Source organism: Podarcis muralis, chromosome 4 (assembly GCF_964188315.1).
Source record: "Podarcis muralis chromosome 4, rPodMur119.hap1.1, whole genome shotgun sequence".
Lineage (NCBI taxonomy): Eukaryota > Metazoa > Chordata > Lepidosauria > Squamata > Lacertidae > Podarcis > Podarcis muralis.
In genome coordinates, this window is record NC_135658.1 from 95060263 (window position 1) to 95084403 (window position 24141).

General features: G+C 44.7%; 1 protein-coding gene across 3 annotated transcripts in view; it reads left to right on the plus strand.

Annotated features, from left to right (window-relative positions):
- CLDN10 (claudin 10) overlaps nucleotides 1-24141 on the plus strand; it is a 70775-nt gene that overhangs the window by 37862 nt on the left and 8772 nt on the right. The window contains exons 1-3 of one of the 3 annotated variants that reach the window (XM_028728317.2): nucleotides 2551-2905; nucleotides 22932-23093; nucleotides 23231-23312. In XM_028728317.2, the coding sequence (XP_028584150.2) occupies nucleotides 2686-2905; nucleotides 22932-23093; nucleotides 23231-23312 (464 nt within the window). In that variant the 5' untranslated portion in view covers nucleotides 2551-2685. Of the gene's footprint in view, nucleotides 1-2550; nucleotides 2906-22931; nucleotides 23094-23230; nucleotides 23313-24141 lie in introns of those variants that run through there. The other 2 variants (XM_028728315.2, XM_028728316.2) reach the window with 2 other exon arrangements.

Genomic DNA, 24141 nt, shown 5'->3' on the forward strand with positions numbered 1-24141 from the left:
GACACATTTTTAAGGTACAGTGGTACCTTGGTTTTCGAACGTCTCTGTTGACGAACGTTTCGGTTTTCGAATGCTGTAAGCCCGGAAGTTAATGCTTCCGTTTTCGAACATGCCTCACAAGTCAAATGGCTTCCACTGTATTTTTCTCAGTTTTCTCTATTAAATTTGCAGGGGGTCGTTTGCGCCTCAGTTTTCGAACGTTTCAGAACTCGAACGGACTTCTGGCATGGATTACGTTCGAAAACCGAGGTACCACTGTAATGGTAGGAAAGATTTGTTTAAAGCACCAACAGCTAGCTTGAACCCAAGTACTTAATGTAGTACAGTGGTACCTCGGGTTACATACGCTTCAGGTTACAGACTCCGCTAACCCAGAAATAGTACCTCAGGTTAAGAACTTTGCTTAGGATGAAAATCGTGCAGAGGTGGCGCAGTGGCAGCAGGAGGCCCCATTAGCTAAAGTGGTGCTTCAGGTTAAGAACAGACCTCCAGAACGAATTAAGTTCTTAACCCGAGGTACCACTGTATCCATATTCACCAGCAGGGGAGGGAGGTTTGAAAGAGGAGGGTAGTTTGAGAGGATGCACAATCTATCCCACGGTCCAAATTCATCACCCATGTGCTTGCCTGTGTCCCCTCCACCATGCCCAGGGACAAAGCTTCACCTGTCTTTAACATCTTGGCAAGAATTCAGGAAAGGTTCTCTAACAATTCAGGCCTGCAGACAAACTCAGCCATATGCATAGAGGTTATACAGAGCCCAGATTCACAAGCTGTCTTTTCCTTGGCCGGCTGCACCCAGGCACCCACTGAAACCATGTCATTCAAGGGGCAGGGGAGGGTTTCAAGTGGCCCAACAGAAAGCGGGTGTAAATGAAAAAGAAAAACCAATCTGGAACAACAGGCATGACGACCCTAATCTGTTTATACTGGCAGAGGAACAAATAAGGCTGTCATCCGTATTTAATTTATGAAACTAGAAATGGGTGCGTGTGGTTTTATTTTGGGAAGGAAAAAAAAGGCCTGCAGTGATCAAATTGTCCGACAGCCTTCACAAACAAAACATTTTCTGCAGAACCCTTGGTTCCACAGCCCAATGCACAACTCAGTATGGCTGAGAACACCGTTCAAGTAGTTTCACGGTGGAACAAGTTACTCTTCTTAGATGAATTTAGTAAGTGTCACAAGTTCTATGGGACTTTTAGGGCCCAATTTCCAGATCTGTGACCATGAAGTGGAAGCATCTGGAGACGGTTTGGAGTTTCGTTTTTGATGCTTTGTCACTAACGGAGCAATCCTACAGAGCAGGATCCTCTGGGCTGGATCCTGGTTCAGCTCGCTCATCCTTGGCTCATCCAGGGATCTACCAACATATCTTCCCAGATGCCAAACCCAGTAGATCTTAAGCTTAAATACACCCTGGGTCCTAAACCCATTCGGCTTGGTCACATGACCTGACAGCCTGGTGTAATTCAAGTCAGCAAAAATGGGCGGTGTTCTTCAAACACTATTTCAAAGGTTTGCTTTCCCTTTGCTGGGCTTAGGCCAGCTCAGAATGGTTTCAGGCAGGCTGGTGGTGTGTCTTTTTAGGTGGGGGGCGGGGGGGGGTGTAATATTGTTTGCTTACTTTTAGGGGCTCACCTGGTGCCATCATTACATATATTTAGGCACCAGGTGAAAATATTCCTTTTTACCCAGGCCTTTGGTCATTAAATAATCTATGGCCTCTTAAATGTGTGTGTATCATGTTTCTATTATTATGCTGCGTAATTACGTTCCTAATGTTTTACAATACCCTAGGATCTTTGGATAAAGGGTGGCCTATAATTTGAATTATTATTATTAATGAAGATTACAGTAATAATAGATCCTGGTGTCAGGGATCAGTCAGGATTTACAGAATCCATCCCAGTTTCTAATTTGATCCCAGAATGTTCCGCTTTTCTTTAGGATGTCCCTATTTTCATTGGAGAAATGTTGGAGGGTATGGCGTTATCTGACCCCCCAAGCCAAAGAGATAAGTAACTACACAACCTTCAGAAGACAACTGAAGGCACCACTGTATAGGAAAGGTGTATTTTTTAATGTTTAATGGTTCATTGTGTTTTATATGTTGGACGGCACCCAGAGGGGCTGGAGCAGCCCAGTCAGATGAGTGAGGTATAAATAGCAAAATTATTATGATGGAATAAGATGCTATATTTTAAACAGAGAGGGTCTGGAGTTATCGGACCCTAGACGGGGCTGGCGCAACCCACTCAGATGGGCAAGGTATAAAGAGTAAAATTATTATTGTGGAACAAGACGTTCCTATTTTCATCAGAGAAAAGTTGGAGGATGTGTAATAACCATCATCCTAATAGACAGACGGCCAACCCTACCTGGAATTACAGACCTCTCCCCAGCGAGGGCAGCAGGAGGAGGGTCGCCCTCCCCTCCCGCCTCAGCCTTCCTCCCGGGGCCCCGTCGCCCTGGCCAGGCCGGCCGCGAGGGCTCGCCGCCCGGGGTGGGGCGTGGAGCGGCCGGCTCCTCCCTCGCCGCCGGGAGGATGCTGCCGCCCGGGTGGGGAGCTCGGCCGGGGCGCTCAGTCGCTCCGTGCGCTCCGTCGAGGCTGCGAGGAAGGGCCGTGCGCTCTCGCCTCCCGCTCCGAGAGCGCAGCGCTCCATCTTCTCCTCCTTCCCCGCCATGGCCAACTCGTCGGCCGAGATCCTCGCTTTCCTGCTGGTCATCTCGGGCTGGGTGCTGGTGTCGTCCACGCTGCCCACGGACTACTGGAAAGTGTCCACCATCGACGGCACTGTCATCACCACGGCCACCTTCTGGGCCAACCTGTGGAAGACCTGCGTGACCGACTCCACCGGCGTCTCCAACTGCAAGGATTTCCCTTCCATGCTGGCGCTGGACGGTGCGCAAGTCCCTCTTCTTCTTCTCTATCCGCCGCCTTCCTTGGAAGCAGATGGGTCTCCTCGGAGATCCGGGATGGTGGGGAGGGCGAGAGGGAGGAGAAGGAGAAGGAGAGGGTTCTTTTTTTGTAGGAACAGCTCCTTGCGCTTCCCGATGGCCACGGTGGAGGCTCTTTGCGCGCCCCTGGACCTTCTCTGCGCCCCTTACTTGGGAGTAAGCCCCGTTGGATCCAGCGAGACTTACTTCCGAGGAAACACGCCTCGGGAAAGGTCCAGCTGCAAAGAAATGTACGAGGAGGCTGGAGACCTGCTTGCCTTCTGATCCATTTTCTAAGATCCGTGGGAAAGGGAATACAGTACAAATATTTTCACATAGTTTTTTAATGAATTCTGAAACTATACCATTTCCCTCCCACTGTTTTTTATTTTTGTGTGTGTTTTTGTCTCCATCTTGAAATTATATAAAGTTTGTATTTCGGCTGATGATAATAAGAAAAGGGGGTTTGATGTACAGGTGTGAACATATTTCCCCCAAGTACAGATGGAAACATCTCAACAGTTGTGAATCATTTCCCCCGTCTCTTTTTTTGCTAATACTTTGTTTCTGAACTTTACTTGCTACCCAGGATAATTGCTGTGTGTTTTATTTTAAGTGCTGAAGGGTTTGCTGATTGCTCTATAGGAGACCAAACTGTTTGTGGCCACCAAATGTTTTCACTGCTTTTTGGTCTTGGAGAGCTTTTGACAATATTAAAGCTTCTTCCCTTTAAGTCTTCCCTTGGCTCGGAAGGCAGACACCTTGGGAACTCACCCATAACAGATTTCAAGGATCCCCTGGTTCCTACCCTGATGAAGGGGAAGAACAAATAGAAATCCCCACTTTCCCAAGCAACATCTGGAATGTAGTGCTTTTTTGAAATATTGCTTTCTCAGCTTATGCAATAAAGCGTATAAACTAGTTCCTCAAAAGCTACCGTAATATGTGCCGGTACCTCTAAGACAGTCCCGGATATGATCCTTGCCAGGTAGCTTTGTGCTTACCTCTTCCTCTTTGCTGAATATGCAGGTAGGCTGGGAGGAATCAGCAAGGGGTTGGATATCAGCAGCTGAAACAGACCTCCTTCGCAGGTGCCTTTCTCTTCCTCTGCAACTCCCCCCCCCCAAAAAAAAAACCAACCCACCCTGATTTGTCAAAGAGTGACTTATTTATACCAGGGCATGTAATATCTCCCTGTTCATCACCTGCCTCCAGGTGCCAAAGATATGCCCAGCATGCATTGGGGCACCTCATCTCCCCATCCCCCATCTGCTCTCTATGTTGGACCACTTTGGGAAGACACCACTTGCCCCTGTAAGTGCTTTGAATGGTGTCCTGCAAGCACTTACTCTTTGGGAACAAGGGCTAGGTAGATTTGAACCCTCATTTCTCAGACCTATCTGGACACTCTGTTAGGGATGGACTTTGGTAATCTTTCGTAATGTGGCCCCATACGTGAGACCAAAATTTGGCACCCCAAAATAGATCTTCTCAGTTCTGGGTCTTCTCAGTGTTGCACCTGCTCGGCTATGCTGCTGCTCTAAAGGTGTGCCTGGAGTTGATAGCGGGAAAGAATTGTGCGATCCAGAACTTCCATATTCCCGCTCCTCTTTCTAAACCACAGTGGTGCCTCGCAAGACGAAAAGAATCCGTTCCGCGATTCTCTTCGTCTAGCGGTTTTTTCGTCTTGCGAAGCAACCCTATTAGCGGATTAGCGCTATTAGCGGTTTAGCGGCTTAGAAAAAGGGGGGGAAGCGGGGGGGGGGGAATCGCAAGACTAGCAAGACGTTTCGTCTTGCGAAGCAAGCCCATAGGGAAAATCGTCTTGCGAAGCAACTCAAAAACGGAAAACCCTTTCGTCTAGCGGGTTTTCCGTCTTGCGAGGCATTCGTCTTGCGGGGCACCACTGCATTTTTAAGTTGCTTTGCTAGTTGTGCAGTGAACAGAATGAAGTGTAATCTGACAAGCCATGTAGCCATTAACTCATCCCTGATAGCACCACATACTTGTCTGTGGCCTGCCAGCCAGTTCTCCTTGGTTTTGCCGCTGCTCCTTGCCACCCAAACCACTTGCTTGCCTGCGCTCACCAAGGAGCAGGAGAAACAGCAAGTGGGCTGGTGAAATAGCCACTGGACAGGTGAGGGATGAGAGGTAGCAGTGGCATCATGGAGAAGGTTGGCCAAGGGGAGGCATCAGTTGGTCCTTCCCCAACAGCTCAGCCTGTGAGTAGGAGGAGCTTAAGCAGTTGACATCACTGCAAGGGGGGGGCAGGTAAAGTTCCATCCCTGAGAAGTGAAAAGGGCCTTATCCAATGCCCTGTCTGAGGGACCCCCCCCCAAAAAAAAAACTCTGGGTAGGGTGGGTCTATAATCCATGGAGTCCATGTAGGGTGTCCTACTTGAGAGATTGATTGATTGATTGATTGATTGATAGATTCTATTTCTATGCCGCTTTTTATTAAAATAAATCCCAAAGTGGTTTACAAACAAAAGATAAAAATAACACGATGGAACACCACAAATACAACATAAATTGTATAGAATACTTTACAATGACCTCTCCCAAACACCCCCCCCCCAGTGCTGTTATTAGTTGAAAGGTAAAAAAATTAGCTGTTTAAACACTTTGTTGCAATACCAAAAGAAAAACATGCTGCTATGTCCTGATGTAAGGGGTTTTTTTTGGTTGTGTTGTTTTTCCTCTTTCCATTCTAAACGCTTCAAGAGTAGCAAACTGGCTGGTATGTTAATTGTCTCAGCGCTAGGATGGCTATTATTATATTGAATGGTTGCTAAGCTTTTGTAGTGGCTTCACGGGGAAATAGTGAAAGGTTACCTAAATACTGAAGCACAAGTGTTGTTGGAATCAGAAAGCTCTCCTAGAAATCCCTAGATATTAAAATTATTTTATATTCAGGTACCTGTTTTGTTTATCTTGAGGGGGGTCAGGGGTGGCAGTGGTTGACTGAAAGAGACAAGGAAAAATAATGGATGCTATTGGTTTTAAGGCATAGTCCACCCAAAGCCAGCTCTGTTGCTCATTTGACATCCATGAGAGAAATTGAAGCAAGGGCTTCAACTCTGCAGTTGAAATCAATGGGACTTGAAAGTGCTTGATTTTAGTTTTAATAATAATAATAATAATAATAATAATAATAATAATAATAATAATAATAATAATATAAAAATAATGGGTTTCCCCAACCACTCTGAGCAGCTCCCAACAGAATATTAAAAACACGATAAAGCATCAAACATTAAAAACTTCCCTAAACAGGGCTGCCTTCAGATGTCTTCTAAAAGTCAGGTAGTTGTTTATTTCGTTGACATCTGATGTGAGGGCGTTCTACAGGGCGGGCACCACTACTGAGAAGGCCCTCTGCCTGGTTTCTTGTAACCTCACTTCTCACAGGGAAGGAACCACCAGAAGGCCCTTGGCGCTGGACCAATACTGGGCTGAGGCTGTTAAGGGCTTTAAAGGTCAGCTCCAACATTTTGAATTGTGTTCAGAAATGTATTGGGAGCCAATGTAGGTGTTTCAGGACCCACTATATGGTCCTACTATATGGTTATATGGTCTCGGCGGCCACTCCCAGTCACCAGTCTAGCTGCCACATTCTGAATTAGTTCCAGTTTCTGGGTCACCTTCAAAGGTAGCCCCACATAGTGTGCATTGCAGTAGTCCAAGTGGGAGATAACTAGAGCATGCACCACTCTGGTGAGACAGTCTGTGGGCAGGTAGGGTCTCAGCCAGCATACCAGATGGAGCTGGTAGACAGCTGCCCTGGACACTGAATTGACCTGCGCCTCCATGGACAGCTGTGAGTCCAAAATGACTCCCAGGCTGCGCACCTGGTCTTTCAAGAGCACAGGTACCCCATGCAAGACCAGGGACTCCTCCACACCCACCTGCCCCCTGTCTCCCAAAAACAGTACTTCTGTCTTGTCAGGATTCAGTCTCAATCTGATTGTCCCCCTTGGTTTTTCCCCAACTTACCTTTAGCAAAAGACTCCAGAGATATCTAATGTTTTAATCTATTTTTTAAAAAATAAAAGCCTATGAAATTATGGCACATGCACACTTACACTTCCATCCTAAAGTTGAAATCCCAAACTCTTTAGGCTCAGTTCTGGTTGAATTCCTGTTGGTTGGCCCAGAATATCTGCAAATGAAGCCATCTTTTCCCTACAGTTCCTATGCTGACATAAGCATGAAATCTTCCTAGATTCCTAGCTGGTTTCTGTAATCAGGGCTAGTATTAGTAGGGTACACCACTGTGATGGCTTGGCCCTGCATATGAAGAATATGCAAGGATAAGGCAGGATCTATAAAGCACTGGATGACAGCCCAGTATTGCACATTCTGGCTGGGAGCATCTTCCAGCCCTGCAACCTAAGATTCTTTGATTGGGCATGCCGGGGACTGAAATTGTGATTTTTCTTTTTCTTTTCTTTTTTTATATGATTTTTATTAATTTTCCAATCAAAACAAATTTATAACACCATTAAAAATCAAAAACTCATCACACATCTTTTTTTCTTTTAGACTTCCATCAAACATGTCTGATAATTTTCCCTAATTATAACAAATCTTCACATTTCTTAATTTATATTGCTCTATATATATCTTATCTTACCATGTTGTTTAAACAATATTTCTACCAAACCTTACAGAGCTTCTTGAAAACTTACAAACGTTATATCATTATCACAAATATTTTTAATATATTCTGTAAATTTACTCCACTCCTCAGTGAATCTTTGGTCTCGTCGGTTGCGAATCCTCCCTGTCAATCTGTCCAGTTCCGCGTAATCCATTAATTTCGATCTCCATTCTTCAATCGTAGGCATTTCTTCTTGTTTCCATTTCTGGGCCAAAAGAGTTCTGGCTGCAGTTACTGCATACAGAAATACTTTCTGATCGTTCCTTTTTATTTCACCACCTAATATTCCGAATAGAAATGCTTCTGGATTTCTAACAAATGTGTATTTCAGTATTTTCTTTATCTCATTATATATCATTTCCCAGAAGCACTTCATTTTTTTTACATTCCCACCACATATGATAAAATGTCCCTTCTCTCTCCTTACATATATCATTTTCATAGCATTTTCTTTAATTGTGGTACATGCCGTAAATCTCATCCCTTCCTTCCACAATTTTATCCAATCATCAAATTGAATGTTATATCCAAAGTCTTTGGCCCATTGGATCATAACTGATTTAACCTCTTCATCCTTCAAATGCCATTCTAATAATAATTTATACATCATAGATAAATTTTTAACTTCATTTTAAATTTCATTTTAAATTTCATTTTAAATTTTTAACTGTTTCAACGAGAAATTGTGATTTTTCAGCAGACAAAGCTGGTGCTCTACCACTGAGCTCTGGTCCTTCCATATAAATAACATTAATAACATAGGAAACTGCATTTTACTGAGTCAGACCACTGGTCTATCTAACTCAATAGTGTCTTTGGTGACTGGCAAGTAGTTCTTTAGGATTTCTGATAGGGTTCTCTTCAAACCCTACCTGGAGAGTAAACATGGGGCTTTCTGCATGCAGACATTAAAGGCAGTCCTTTCCCTCATAATCTGAGAGCTGATTTGCCTGCTCAGTGATCTTGTTCTCCTGACACAGTACCATTTCGAAATGGAATTCACTGTCGCGAGACATGGTGATGATCATTGCATGAGATGACTTTAAGCAGCTATCACAAGTATTCGGGGAAGGCAGATATATCAATGGCGATTGACCATGATACCTAAACAGAGCCTTTAGAGCAGGGGTCAGCAACCTTTTTCAGCCGTGGGCTGGTCCACCATGTCTCAGACCATGTGGTGGGCCAGAATACATTTTTTTGGGGGGTGAATGAATTCCTAGTAAGGTAAAGGGACCCCTGACCATTAGGTCCAGTCGTGACCGACTCTGGGGTTGCGGGGCTCATCTCGCTTTACTGGCCGAGGGAGCCGGCGTACAGCTTCCGGGTCATGTGGCCAGCATGACTAAGCTGCTTCTGGCGAACCAGAGCAGCGCACGGAAATGCCGTTTACCTTCCCATGCCGTTTACCTTCCCGCCAGAGCGGTATCTATTGATCTACTTGCACTTTGACGTGCTTTCGAACTGCTAGGTGGGCAGGAGCTGTGACCGAGCAACGGGAACTCACTTCTGTCGTGGGGATTCGAACCGCTGACCTTCCGATCGGCAAGTCCTAGGCTCTGTGGTTTAACCCACAGCGCCACCCGCGTCCCGAACGAATTCCTATGCCCCACAAATAACCCAGAGATGCATTTTAAATAAAAGCACACACTCTACTCATGTAAAAACACGCTGATTCCCGGCCCACCCGTGGGCCAGATTGAGAAGGCGATTGGGCTTCATCCCCTGCTTTAGAGTAAGCATGGGGAACCTGCATGATCCATTAGATAGTGGGTCCAACCATGAAAAAGGCGATTTCTGCATGTGCTAGAGAGGGAACTGAGGGGCAGATGGGGGTCGTCCACCTGGGAAGGCAGCCCATCTAGGAGAAGGAAAGCTCTGGTCCTAAATCTCCACTGCCTTGCAGGGTAACTTCAGAAGAAGAAAATGCTAAGGAGTAAACCTTGCACATATCTGCAGTGGAGTTGGATGGTGCCTTGTCTGCCTCCTTCCAGCAACTCCTGCAGCCAAGATGGTGCCAAACATATTGTTCTGCTTTCTTTTGGACCACATCAGTGAGGTCAAGAGGGGGATCTTGCTGCCTGGGCAACCCAGGACCTTCAGACACGTTGCCTGTGCCTGCATCCCAGGGTGGTCACTTTGACGTTGCTAACGCAGTGGTTTGACTTCACCCCTGGAGGCACACTCCATTGTCTCTTGAGACAGATGGATGCCAACAATAGCCACCATCCCTGACCTTTGCCATGCTAGCTGGGCTTTATGGGAGTTGCAGCCCAACAACATACAGAGGGCCACAGGGTCCATGACCCTGCATTAAAGTCAGTATACATGTAAGTACCAGGGGCCAACAAACTAAAGATAACTATTGCCTTCATTCTCTGCTTGAGCTCCCAGAAGCGCTTGGCTTGACACCCTCTGTGTTTTGTTTGTTTTAAGTGTTCCCCATTTTTGACCCACTGGTGTATACATATCCATCTTTGATTTAAGGCCTTGATTGCTGCTAACATTTTCTTCTTTAAAAAGTCCGCTGCATTAATAGAGCCAAAATAATCTAGTGGTTAGAGTGTTAGAGGAGAGGTGGGGTCCATATCATGCTGTCTTTGCCATGGCCAAGGGGAATAAATATGTTATCACATCCTGTTATTTGTTGCATGGATGAGCAAATGTGATGAGCAATATCTTCTCCAATGTGCTTTTGGGGATCTTCCCATTTCTTCTCACTCCTGATTTTGGATCTCATATAGATGCTTGTCATTATGTTATTAGGGCATGTCATTTTCTATCACCTCCTCCCTGACCCTTAACTCTCTCTCCTCCTGCCCTCCAAATTACAAATGTCAGAGATTTAACCTGGGACCCGCTGCTTGCAAACAATGTGGTCATCCATATAATAATCTTATTCCAGAGTCACTTGTATAGCTCTCATAGTAAGAAGCATCTTGTGCATCATTGTTATCCAGTGGCTGTTCTAGTCACAACACATAAAGTTATATTGCTTCTGAGGCAAACAAAGACCTCAATCTTCCTGGTGTCGGCATATTTTAAAGCTTCTGTTATTGCACGGGACATGCATTAAGGCGAAGGAGTCGTGCTACATTGCAGGTTTTTATACCGATTGACCCAGAGGTCCCTTCCGTCAACTCCTTTTCTCAGCTTGAAAGGCAAAATATCAATGTCTTCACCTTGTCCTCCGGGTAAATGGATGCACTCAGAGGGAAGCCATACCTGTGAAACAGAAGCTTTCCTTAAACTTGAGCCCTAAGGGTGAGGAAGGAGCGCCTGAAAGAAGCTCAGTTTCTTTCATCTGAGGGTTTAGGCTGATCAGATGTGAAGAGAATGAGAGATCCTCTTCTTTGAAGAGTTTGGCAAATAAGAATTTTGACAGGTGCAGGTTGTTGTTTTCCCCCCTCCAGTCTTGCATGGAAACGTGGGGTTTATCATTTGAGTTTTGGTGAATAAATGTTCGTGAGCGCAGGTGTAGCAGAGGAGAGGCTTGCGATTCCCCCCCCCCCCCGACTTCTGCTACTGTGCAGAACAATTCAAGCTGTAAGAAGCTGGTGTAAGTTGCGCCAGGGTAGATTATGCCGGTGTAACTTACCTATTTCCTTTCCAAACTCCAGGAACAGGGCTGCTGCCGGCTGAGCCAGCCCAAACCTAACAAAGAAAATAAAACAATAAAAAATAAAAATAAAAAACAATAAAAAAGACTTACGCCCCCCTTTTGCCAGTGTAACTTCCACTGGATTGCTAGGTCACAGGACCGAGTTGAATGGAGTTTGGAATCAGGGCAAGTCTCTCATTGCGCCCAGTAGTGGGGCAGGAGAGCTGAAAATAATGCCAATACATTTCACATTTGGCAACCAGTGTGCCCCTTTGGTTTCAGATAGTTCATGGGTAAAAGTAAAGGGACCCCTGACCATTAGGTCCAGTCATGGTCGACTCTGGGGTTGCGACGCTCATTTCACTTTATTGGCCGAGGGAGCCGGTGTACATCTTCCGGGTCATGTGGCCAGCATGACTAAGCTGCTTCTGGCGAACCAGAGCAGCGCATGAAAACACCGTTTACTTTCCTGCCGGAGCAGTATCTATTTATCTACTTGCACTTTGTGCTTTTGAACTGCTAGGTTGGCAGGAACAGGGACCGAGCAACGGGAGCTCACCCCATTGCGGGGATTTGAACCGCCAACCTTCTGATTGGCAAGTCCTAGGCTCTGTGGTTTAACCCACAGCGCCACCCACGTCCCCAGTACATGGGTAGACGAGTCTAAAAAGCCCAAGACACAAATTTTCACAGCCCTCTAGCAGCTATGGTGGCTCATTAACAGACGTAATGTATTTAGAAGAGAAGAAGAAGATTTTGGATTTGATATCCCACATTATCACTGCCGAAGGAGTCTCAAAGCGGCTAACAATCTCCTTTCCCTCCCTCCCCCACAACAAACACTCTGTGAGGTGAGTGAGGCTGAGAGACTTCAGAGAAGTGTGACTAGCCCAAGGTCACCCAGCAGCTGCATGTGGAGGAGCGGAGACGCGAACCTGGTTCACGAGATTACGAGTCTACCGCTCTTAAGCACTACACCACATTGGCTCTCTATTTAGCGTTAACTCTGGAAGTGTATACTGTAATCGATACTGACCAAACTGAGCCTTCTAATCTATATTTTGCTCTAGATGACCCCCCCCCCCCCCGATCCCTAGAGACGAAGGTCCTTTGCATTGCCATCTTCAACTCAAGCTAGTGGTCCAAAGAGATATACAAACAGCAAGGCCTGCCATAAGTGTGGTTTGCAGGTGGTTGCTCCAAGTGCCGAAGAGCTGAGTTTTTCTTTTTTCTTTCTATTTTCTTTTTTAAAAAAATTATTAAAACTTTTCAAGTTTATACATTTCACTAATTTTACACATTTCACTAATTTTACAATCATTTTGACATTTCTAAATTTGACTTCCTTCCCCCGCTTTCTGTGGTTCCTTAAATTTATTTGTAATATATTCCGCATATCCAAATTAATTTAATTTGCTCATTTATTCATCTTCTTTAAATATATACTCTTATGAAACTGAAGGTTATTACAATAATCCTGCCAATGTTCTTATCTGTTTACAATTTATCTGTAAATATTCAGTAAACCATTTCCATTCTTTTATAAAAAAAAGTTTGTTATCTTGATTTCTTATTCTTCCGATAAGTTTCGTCATTTCTGCATATTCCATTAGTTCTTGTATCCATTCTTCCTTTGCTGGGACTTCTGCTTCTTTCCATTTTGGGGCAAGTAACATTCTTGCCGATGTAGTCGCATACAGTGCTTTTTTCTGGGGGACGCAGGGGTATGCATACCCCTAAACATTTTGTGAATCTAAGTTTGGCATCATTGAGGGGCAGTATTTCAATACGAATAGGAAAATGAGAGTACCCCTAAACATTTTTTTTAAAGAAAAAACGCACTGGTCACATACATGAATAAGTTTCTATACATTTTAGGTAGTTCTGTCCCTGTAATTCCCAAAAGAAAAGCTTCTGGGTTGTTGTTTTTTACAACCGTTATTTTAAACATCCCTTTTGTTTCATTATATATCATTTCCCGGTAATGAACAGCTGGGTTTTGGGCAGGCATTAACTGCATTACAAAGTTCCCCATCAGGAACATCATAGCATGGATGATCCCAGTGGGCTTCTTGTAAATGCCGATCAGCGGTGTGCTGTTGTTTTGTACATTTCCATTTATTTTCCAGAATGATATCTAGGTGCAGAATAATAAAAAGTCTTTAGCAGTGCAGATATTGGTTACATCTGCTTTTGCAAAGATTGATGAATGCAATGCATGTGTCGGCTGTGTCGTTTAAAAAGCATGTGTTTGCTGATCTTTTCGACAGCTGTGAAAAGTCAACAGGCTGTCCTGATCAATAAAAACAGGATAAAAAAACCCATAATGGTAACTACGAGAGAGTGAAGCACAGGGGTCAGCTATCTGGTAGTTGCAGGAAGCCCATTGGAATTAACTGTGCTATGAAGTTCCCTAAGAGAAACTACAGTGCCATTGATCATTGCAGGCTTCCTGTTTCTGCCTATCAGCTGATCGGCACTGACAGCAAGCCTACCTTGAAAAAGATCACTTTGGTTGATCCTTTGGTTGATCCTTGGCAGCCACAATTCCTCCTTCTTCACATCTGACATCAAAAAGGGCACCAGGTGTGGGGCTGAGGAAGCTAGTCTTGCAGTCACCTCCATCTCAGATGTGTTCATTAATTCCCTGTTAATTAAGAGAGTAGTGAATCCATATTGGTCTTTAACCTACCGAGTTGGTTTGAATAATGCACTTAAAAAAAGAAAGAAAATAGGTTTCTCTCCTTAACTGTTGTGGGCTGATGCAATGAAATCACCGTTTTGCTCCTGTGTTTTATAAAAACACGTGCCTCTGAGTATTTTGTTGATATGCAACGGCTTTGTCTCCTTTCTCAAAATCAGTAACAGTATTGATGCTTATATGCTGGAAAGACAAGAGTTGTTTTATCCAATGTGACGATCAACGATCATCCTCAGAGCAGCTGTTCCTTAAATTTCTTTTCCCATGGATCATTTTGAAATTCCTGATGGTCTTTGGGGATGGCTTAGTAATTTTTCTGCCTGTTGCAGCAATTGTGATGCAATGTGCTCGAAACTGTATGATTTTCAATTGTGCTTTTATCACTTCTTTTCCTTCTTGTATCTTGTGTTTGATGGCATCGCGACAAAAAATGCAATTAAAAATCAGTATTGAATGTGGATATACTGGGGTCCTCAGACCATGTTGACCCGCTTTATAGAAAGAGCAAGGTGACAACAAAAGCTACCCAGCTCCCTTTCTAATCTGTTTGCCCTTTTGAACTGCAGTGGTATTTTGGTTTTGGTGGCTGTCATAGCTCAGAATTGGCTATTATTTTGAGTGGCTGTTAAGGAATGCTTTTTTGCCCTTTGGCTCTTAAACAAAAAAGGTCTCAAGGTTGGCAGCCGCAGCCATTAACTTAGTTCTGCTTTAGACATCTTTCTAGAAAGCATATATCCATTTGTTATCCTTTCACTTAGGGGCAACTTTTTATTTTCAGAGAGCGACTATCTGCTGCATGTGATAAGCAATTGCAACACGTGGTACTCAAATAGCAAATGAGTGAATAGCGTTTTAAAAATAACTATTTCACAAATTTTCAAGTGGCTCGTCAAAGTTGATTCTTGGCTCCTAGTCCTAGCTTCATCTACATTTGTTTTCCTTGAGAGCCAGTGTGGTGCAGTGGTTAAGAGCGGTAGTCTCGTAATCTGGGGAACCGGGTTCGCGTCTCCGCTCCTCCACATGCAGCTGCTGGGTGACCTTGGGCCAGTCACACTTCTCTGAAGTCTCTCAGCCCCACTCACCTCACAGAGTGTTTGTTGTGGGGGAGGAAGGGAAAGGAGAATGTTAGCCACTTTGAGACTCCTTCAGGTAGTGATAAAGCGGGATATCAAATCCAAACTCTTCTTTTGCAAATATGTATGTTGCTATTTTGCACAACTGGGGGTGGTTTTCTGACAATATTATGGCTTTTGGTTCTTTCTTGCTGCTTATTTTATATTGTGGTGCTTTTTTTTTAGCTGCCGTTATTGCACACCGCTTTTTGTCCATTTGTGGTGGGAAAGCATGGAAATAGCCTGTTTATTTCCCGATTCTGTATTCAGCATTTGGAATCAAGATTGCTTCAGAATGTTAGGGAAAGTGACAGAGTGAGGATATTAAGTCGGCTTGACATGTCCTGCCTGTCAAACTCTTGACATGTCCTGGTTTTCGGGTGTAAAAATGGCATCGGGGGTAATTTTGCCAAATTGACAAAATGTCAACCCAGATGTAGGGCAAAAGCTTAAAATCGCCCAAAAAAGCTCAACAACTTTCCTGTGGGTGTCAGGAATTTTTGAAATATGGCAACCCTAATATTAAGTAATGTGCAATGGTTGGTTCTGATGTAACACTTAACTATGGTTTAGGGTTACACGAATTTCCTTTGGACCTGTATTCTCTCCTCTCACCTGCTACATTTGCTGAAATTCCCTCTTTTACAAAAGTATTGATGGTGCAAAAGTCCTGGTATGCTTTCTATTTAGCCTCCCCACTGCTGTGACAAGGAGCTGATCAGAAGCAGTGACTTCCATTTTCAGTTTATTCTGCTTTGTCCTTATATCTGAACTGGGACAAACTGTGGTTAGCTCCAACTGTGGTTTGTTTGAACGAGTGAACTTAAAAACTATGGTTTATGATCTGGGCTTGTTTGGATAAACCATTGCTAAATCTTACTGTAGTTCCTGCTTCAGACAAAATAACAAACTACAATTAGTTTTAAAAGGAACCAGAAACTTCCAGTCTATTGCCCTCACCCATGCCAGGGGGTTTAGGGAAGGTTGGGAAGCAGACAAACTATGGCTTCGCATCATGCACACATGAAGTGACTGCTGTGTCATTTTTCTTCAAACACTAGGAGCCCGTTGTTAACTCTCCAATAGTTTGACTTCACCTCTGAAGGCACAGTCTTCCGTTGTCTCCCGAGATAGATGGATGCCAATGAAGAACCAATTGATAATGTTCTCTGTGTGGCTTATGCTTCCTTTCTCAATGCAAGCGATATTTAGGTGCTCATGACTTTCCCACTCCCTGCAGGGCTCTTGAGCAAGGAAGCATAAGCCATTGCTGTGGCTAGACCTTTGGTGGGGTGAGACCACCCCTAGCACATAACACAGGTGCTTAAAAGCTCTCAGTATACCTGAAGGAGCGTCTCCACCCCCATCGTTCAGCCTGGACACTGAGGTCCAGCTCCAAAGGTCTTCTGGCGGTTCCCTCACTGCGAGAAGTGAGGTTACAGGGAACCAGGCAGAGGGCCTTCTCGGTAGTGGCACCTACCCTGTGGAATGCCCTCCCATCAGATGTCAAAGAAATAAACAACTATCTGACTATTGGAAGGCATCTGAAGGCAGCCCTGTATAGGGAAGATTTTAATGGTTGATGTTTTATTGCGTTTTTAATATTCTGTTGGGAGTCGCCCAGAGTGGCTGGAGAAACCCAGCCAGAAAGGCAAGGTACAAATAATAAATTATTAGTATTAAATTATTATTATTATTATTATTATTATTATTATTATTATTATTATTATTATTATTATTATTATCTCACCAGCTGTCAATATATTACCAGGCTAAGTTCGGGAATCATCTCTTAATTTGCCAGTCCCTGAACAGCTTGGGGCCAGGTTGCCTTGAGTCCTGCCTGATCCTTTATAACCCTGCCTAATCACTGGGATCTTCAGTGAGTTCCCCATTGCTCCGATGCCCAGCTCTGTGGACTCCACCCCACTGTCTGGGATGGGACAGCCCCCCTGCCCCAATTTAACTTCAGGTGCTTTACAAAGACCTTTCTATTTCAGCAGGCATTTTAAGGAAGTTTCTGTGATTAATCTAAATCTTTTCTTTTTTTAGTTTTTATTTATAATTTTCAATTTCAATTTGTTTTGCAATCAATTTGACATTTCAAAATTTGACATCCTTCCCTCTCTTTCGGCAGTTCCTTAAATTTATTTATTTATTAATATCTTCTGCATATCCAAATTCGTTTCACTTTCTCATTTAATTATCTATTTTAAATATATTGAAACTCCCTTAAAGTGTACCTCTGCCACGGTGTTCCTATATGCTTCCTACTTTCCACTTGCCTTTTGACATGCCCGGAAACTAATCCCTTTAGGAACAATTACATTTGCCTGATCCTGCCTTGGGGAGTTGGGACTGGATGACCATTTCCCTCATTATTATCCTGCCACTCTGTGAATTTGTGTTGGTTCAATGAGCTGATCACACATTTGCTTTCTCTACCCCCCGCTACCCGTCTCCCTAACAAAACATGCGCTGGCCTTTGACCAGCAAATGGCAGCCATGTTGTTTTTAGCAGACGCTAATTATTTGGGTTGGGGTGAATGTTTATGGCTTTGCCTAGGAGATTTAGCCATAAATTAGACGGGAGAGGACCTCTGGGTAAATACCTTCATGCTTCATCACCCTTAATGTGTTAATTAGCTACTAACGGTGCCAATAAATTGGACCTGTCGGGAAATAATGGCTTCCTTGGCTAGTTTGAATCTACAGGTGTAGCTGAAGAATGTAACCCACAAAGTAGCTACAGAAGAAGAGAACTGGGCAAGGGCACAAAGGGAAGAGCTTTGGAATAAAAACCCACTTTTAGTAACATTAAACCAAGTCGGCACACCCATGTGAGGCTTTCACCAGGCTGAATCTGAATCCAGCTCAGGAGGAGCACTTCTTGTTCCTCCAGGTTTAATGCCCTTCTTTCTTTTTTTGCAGTTTCCTATAGGCAGCAAAAATAGGGAGAAAGGGACGCGGGTGGCGCTGTGGGTTAAAGCCTCAGCGCCTAGGGCTTGCCGATCAAAAGGTCGGCGGTTCGAATCCCCGCGGCGGGGTGCGCTCCCGTCTTTCGGTCCCAGCGTCTGCCAACCTAGCAGTTCGAAAGCACTCCCGGGTGCAAGTAGATAAATAGGGACCGCTTACTAGCGGGAAGGTAAACGGCGTTCCGTGTGCTGTGCTGGCTCGCCAGATGCAGCTTGTCACGCTGGCCACGTGACCCGGAAGTGTCTGCGGACAGCGCTGGCTCCCGGTCTATAGAGTGAGATGAGCGCACAACCCTAGAGTCTGGCAAGACTGGCCCGTATGGGCAGGGGTACCTTTACCTTTATAGGCAGCAAAAATAGGGAGAGTGAGATTTGTCACAGGGTATGTTGCTGCCAAGCTGCACTGCGTGCCTGCATTGGAATTTGAAATCATGCCTATGTATTTATAGTTGATGGAAGGTCAGAGGTCTGCTTAAAGGCAATTTCAAGCTCGGATTGGGCTGTCGGTCTGAAACCCTTAATGATTACACATAGCGTTATGTTTAAAGCGCGACGGAGGATTTGCTCAAATGTCCATTTTCCACAGTGGTAATATAATTGGGAATCTGTGGTCCGTCTCCTTTAATTCTCTCTACATTTTTTTTGTGTTAAATTGAGCCTGCTCCTGTGCCTTTGGCTGAATCCAGGGTACAAATATTAAGCAGGTGAAGCTTTTCCTGTTCTAGAAACTTTGGGGAAAGTTTCCCTAGCAAACTTTTTGGGTGTCTGGCCAAAAATCCCTACATTTAAAGGAAATCACAATTCATTCTCGTTTCATGTGCTTCCTGCTCCAAAACCAAATCATCTTTCTCTCCTCTACAGAGATTATCTTATGACCAGTTAAGAAAGTCTTCCTTTTCCTTCTAGCAAAAGTCTTTATGACTACCCACCCATGCCACACTAAGAAGGCATACAGTGGTGCCTCGCAAGACGAAATTAATTCGTTCTGCGAGTTTTTTCGTCTTGCGAATTTTTCGTCTTGCGAAGCACGGTCAAGTCGCAACTGCACCTCTTCAAGCGGTTTTAAGAAAAAGGAAACAAACTTGCAAGACGTTTTCGTCTTGCGAAGCAAGCCCATAGGGAAATTCGTCTTGCGAAGCAAGCCCATAGGGAAATTCGTCTTGCAAAGCAACTCAAAAAACGAAAAACTCTTTCGTCTTGTGAGTTTTTCGTCTTCTGAGGCATTCGTCTTGCAAGGTACCACTGTATTTTGAAAGCCCTTGTCATAGGCAATGTCACAGTTGCTTTTAAATTTAGCAAAAGTTTCCCCTGGACCTTGTACTATAGAAGCAATTCCCTCTACCCCAAATCTCCCTACCATCATGATGTGCAGGGTTAAAGTTCCTTGTTGAAAAATGCAAGGAAAATTGCTGATTGGACGCCATAACAGTGGATGATCCCTTTGTTATCACAAGGTTTCTCTGCGTCATTTCTGTGGATGTCGGAAATTATGACGTCTGCTGAAGGCAGGCAGAGCTAGCAAACAGAGGAAAAGAGGAAGAAAGTGCCTCAAGAGACTCTTGGCTATTTAAGAGTATTTAAGCAAAATTATGTTCTTGCACTGTTTTAAATTTTATGGCAACAGTCGAGGGAAAATGGTTTTATGCAGGCATCCAGCCATGCAACATGCTACTAAACAAATGTGGGAATTGTTGAAACTAGTAGTTGCCACAACCCTACTACTTCTGGCGTGAGGTACTTGGTGTGTGCAGCAGCACATCGTCAGGCTGCTGCCAGCGACTTCCGGTCAGTTGCCCAGGAACGTACAGAGACAAGGAAATGTTTCTTACTGTCTGCTTTTTATTCAGTATTTACAGAGAGAGGCTATAGTACCCAGCCTCTTGGATAATGGTGTTTCCCCAAGTGAATCTGTACACCCCCCCATCTCTCCCACTTAATAATTCATCAATCTCATTGTCTCTCCTATGGGTGCTGATAAGTGCCCTCTGTCTTTGAGCTCTTTGCTCTCCTACTTTCAAGGCTCGCCGGGTTCTGGGAGATGGAGGGTCTGGAATGCTTTCTAAAGACACTGTGTCCATCAGCTGTCGCCCTCCTGGTGCTTCCTCTTCCTCTTCCTCCTCCTCCTCTCCCATTATTTCCCAACTTTCCCCCTCATCTGCCTCTGAGCTGTGACCTCCCTCAAACCCCTGTTGTAAATCTAAACTCTCTTCCTCTTCTTCCTCCCTGGAAGGGTCAAGCTGGGGAGGTGGTCTCCACCATTCCTCCTCTCCCCAGTCCTGACAATTATACTGCTTGAGACTGGAGCATATCAGTTGCCAGAACTGAAAGTCCCTGCCTCCTCAGGGCTTTCCCCAAGCAATCAGAGACTGTACCTGTGTGTAGCCAACCTCTCCTCTCCTCCCTTTTCATGCCTCTTCTGGTTCTGGGAGACCAGGCAGGAGGGGAGCTTGTTGCAGTAGGAGGGAATCATAGAATCACAGAATTGTAGCGTTGGAAGGGACCCTGAGGATTGTCTAGTCCAGCCAACCCCCTGTAATGCAACAGGAATACGCAGCTGTCCCATACAGGGATTGTACCTGCAACCCTGGCATTATCAGCACCTTGCTCTAAGCAACTGAGCTATCCAGAGATACTTGTGACTTTTCACCAGCCTGACTCATCTCTGCCTCTTAGGTTCCCTCACTCAACTCTCTTGCCTCTGATTCTTGACTGTTCTTTGCCGCAGACTCTCCCAGCACTCTAAGCCGTGTTACCTTTCGACATCTCCTCTACCCAGTCTTCTCCCTCTTTTCCTTCTGACCACTCCTCGTTGTCCCACCTCCACTGCCCGGGCTCTGAGCCTTTTTCCCTCGGTGGTTTCCACACTGGTTCCTCCCGCCATTCTTCTGTGTCCAACCAGTCCATGGCCAATGGATTATTTCTTTAGAAAGATCTGCAGACCACTTATTCACATTGATCTCAAAGCAGTGTGCATCGTAAGGAGCCCGATTAATGCAAGCAGAATTATAATTTTGTGTAGTAAGCTGGACAATGATCTGTTGCAGACTCAATGCCCCTGCTCTCCTGACAATAGTTAGGAGACTGGGAACACGTTGAGGGGTCAAATGCTTACTCCCTCCTGCCCTGTCTGTGCCATGTCCTCCTGTGCGGTTTGCTTCTAGGGCGGCCATATTTGGAAGAGCAAAAAAGAGGACAAATGGGCCCATTTCTACTTTTAAATACTCCTACTATACGTGGGCTATAGAAACTGTGATATATTGCTAGTAGGGAGGGGTGGGAGCACGACACGTGGGGCTTTTAAAATTGTTTTTATTTTAAAAATGTATTGGGTTACTGTAAACAAAAAACCAAAAAACCCCAGGCATTTTGCCAAATTTTAAAAATCTGCCCAGACAGAAATTTTAATCCTGAAAAAAGAGGACATGTCCTGGAAAAAGAAGACATATGGCAACCTTATTGAGGTGCTGACCATAGTTAACATAGTGCAGCTGTAAAAGAAAACCATGGTTAAGGCTGACAAGGGAAGGGGAAGGGATTTGCATGTGAGGGATTAGGAGGGATGGAGCATATATGATAATAATTTTATTTGTTTTCAATTACAGTCCAATAATAGCCACATTGGGACGCGGGTGGCACTGTGGGTTAAACCACAGAGCCTAGGACTTGCCGATCAGAAGGTCGGCGGTTCAAATCCCCGCAACGGGGTGAGCTCCCGTTGCTCGGTCCCTGCTCCTGCCAACCTAGCAGTTTGAAAGCACGCAGTGCAAGTAGATAAATAAGTACCGCTCTGGCGGGAAGGTAAACGGCGTTTCCTTGCGCTGCTCTGGTTCGTCAGAAGTGGCTTAGTCATGCTGGCCACATGACCCGGAAGCTGTATGCCGGCTCCCTCGGCCAATAAAACGAGATGAGCGCCACAACTCCAGATTCGGCCACGACTGGACGAAATGGTCAGGGGTCCCTTTACCTTTACCTAATAGCCACATTATAACAATGCCAAATTATAATACAATTACTAATACCAATCATTAAGATACCAAATTATATAATTTACCGTAGGTGGCCCCCCCACATGCTAGAATTGATGGTTTGATGATTTTATTTCTGCGTTCTAAATTCTTAGTTTCAATTACACTCCAGTCAAGATAACAATCCCTTATACAACAGCTGCAATATTAACAACTTCCATTTGTACTGACAAATTAAATGATTTATAAAACTACAGGTGAGGCAGTCAAACGATATCCTTGTTCTTCCTGTTTGTGGCAATTATTCTGTTCGTGGTGTTTCTTCCTGTCCTTGTAAAATGTTGTGTCATATCTTTTCCCGGTTGTTGCTGTTCTCCGTCATGCCTTGGGCAGAGCTGATATCCCATTGTTGTTTCACTACACCAGTGTGGTGTAGTGGTTCAGAGTGGTGGACTCATAATCTGGTGAACTGGGTTTGATTCCCTGCTCTTCCACTTGCAGCTGCTGGGTGATTTTGGGCTAGTCACACTTCTCTGAAGTCTCTCAGCCCCACTCACCTCACAGAGTGTTTGTTGTGGGGAGGAAGGGAAAGGAGATTGTTAGCCTGCTTTGAGACTCCTTAGGGTAGTGATAAAGCGGGATATCAAATCCAAACTCTTCTTCCTCTTGTTTCGGAAATTCTCGATTGCTCCATCTCATGCTTCTTTATTTTGCAACTTTACCAGCAGCTGCAAAAACCACACTGTCACAATTAATAACCTGTTTCCACCATTTTCCCTCTCAGCCTGGGAAGGAGAGTGATCTGTCGAACTGCAAATGGCTCAGTAATTAACCATACGGAGGGATGGAGCATATGAACTCATGGCACACACCAAATCTCTGGAGTTAGGAAGATCAGAAGTGTTTCACTTGCACTGGAATTATGGAAGTTGAAACTGCTGCCTAATACCAAATTTTACCATTGTATTTTTCAGGTTACATCCAGGCCTGTCGAGGACTCATGATTGCCGCTGTCTGTCTTGGGTTCTTTGGCTCCGTCTTTGCACTGGTTGGGATGAAATGTACGAAAATTGGAGGCTCGGACCAGACGAAAGCTAAAATTGCCTGTTTAGCTGGCTTTATTTTCATACTGTGCGGTAAATATGACATTATCAATGCTCTGTGTTTTACACCAAGTGGATGTAAAACTCTTCTTAATTTCATCATCGTCATCCAGTTACTGAACATCTGGTACTAACTAAACATCTGGTTCTCCATCTGCTGCTTTTTTTAGGGCTCTGTGCAATGGCTGGTTGCTCCCTGTATGCAAATCGAATCACGTCGGAATTCTTCGATCCCACATATATTGCCCAAAAGTAAGTCGGAGGGAGGGGTGTGCATTGGGACTTTTCGAAGAAATGTAGGTGGGTTGCAATTGGTTCCTTCATTTCTGCAACATGCTTTAATTTACATATGCAAAATGCAGGCAGAAATGTCCCATCAAAAGTATCATGACTATACAGGTGGTTCAATACAGGGGTAATCGGACGTAAGCCCCACCGAGTTAAGTGCGTTCAGGAGTGCAGATAGATTGCAGATAGATTTATCTGCACGTGGCTTTTCAGATTCGCCAGTTTTCTCAAATTTGAGAAAAGAGGCAGCTCCTTCTTTTTGCATCTTGCTTCTTCCCTGAGCCTGTCATTTGCTTCCCTCTGCCACCTGCCATGCAACCTCTTTGCTGCAGAAGATGGTGGGTGACAAGTCCAGAAAATGAAAAACAGGTGAGAGAAAGGCTGCTGTCTCTTCTGCTGCACAAGGAAGTTTTAAAGGTGTGTGTGCACATTTTACATGCCACAACATAAAAGATTGCTGGATAAATGCCACAGATATGAATGATTAGGTAAAGGTAAAGGGACCCCTGACTGTTAGGTCCAGTCACGGACAACTCTGGGGTTGCGGTGCTCATCTCGCTTTATTGGCTGAGGGAGCTGGCGTACAGCTTCCAAGTCGTGTGGCCAGCATGACTAAGCCGCTTCTGGCGAACCAGAGCAGCGCACAGAAACACCGTTTACCTTCCCAGCAGAGTGGTACCTATTTATCTACTTGTACTTCGTGTTTTTGAACTGCTAGGTTGGCAGGAGCTGGGACCAAGCAATGGGAGCTCACCCCGTCACGGGGATTCGAATCGCCGACCGTCTGATCGGC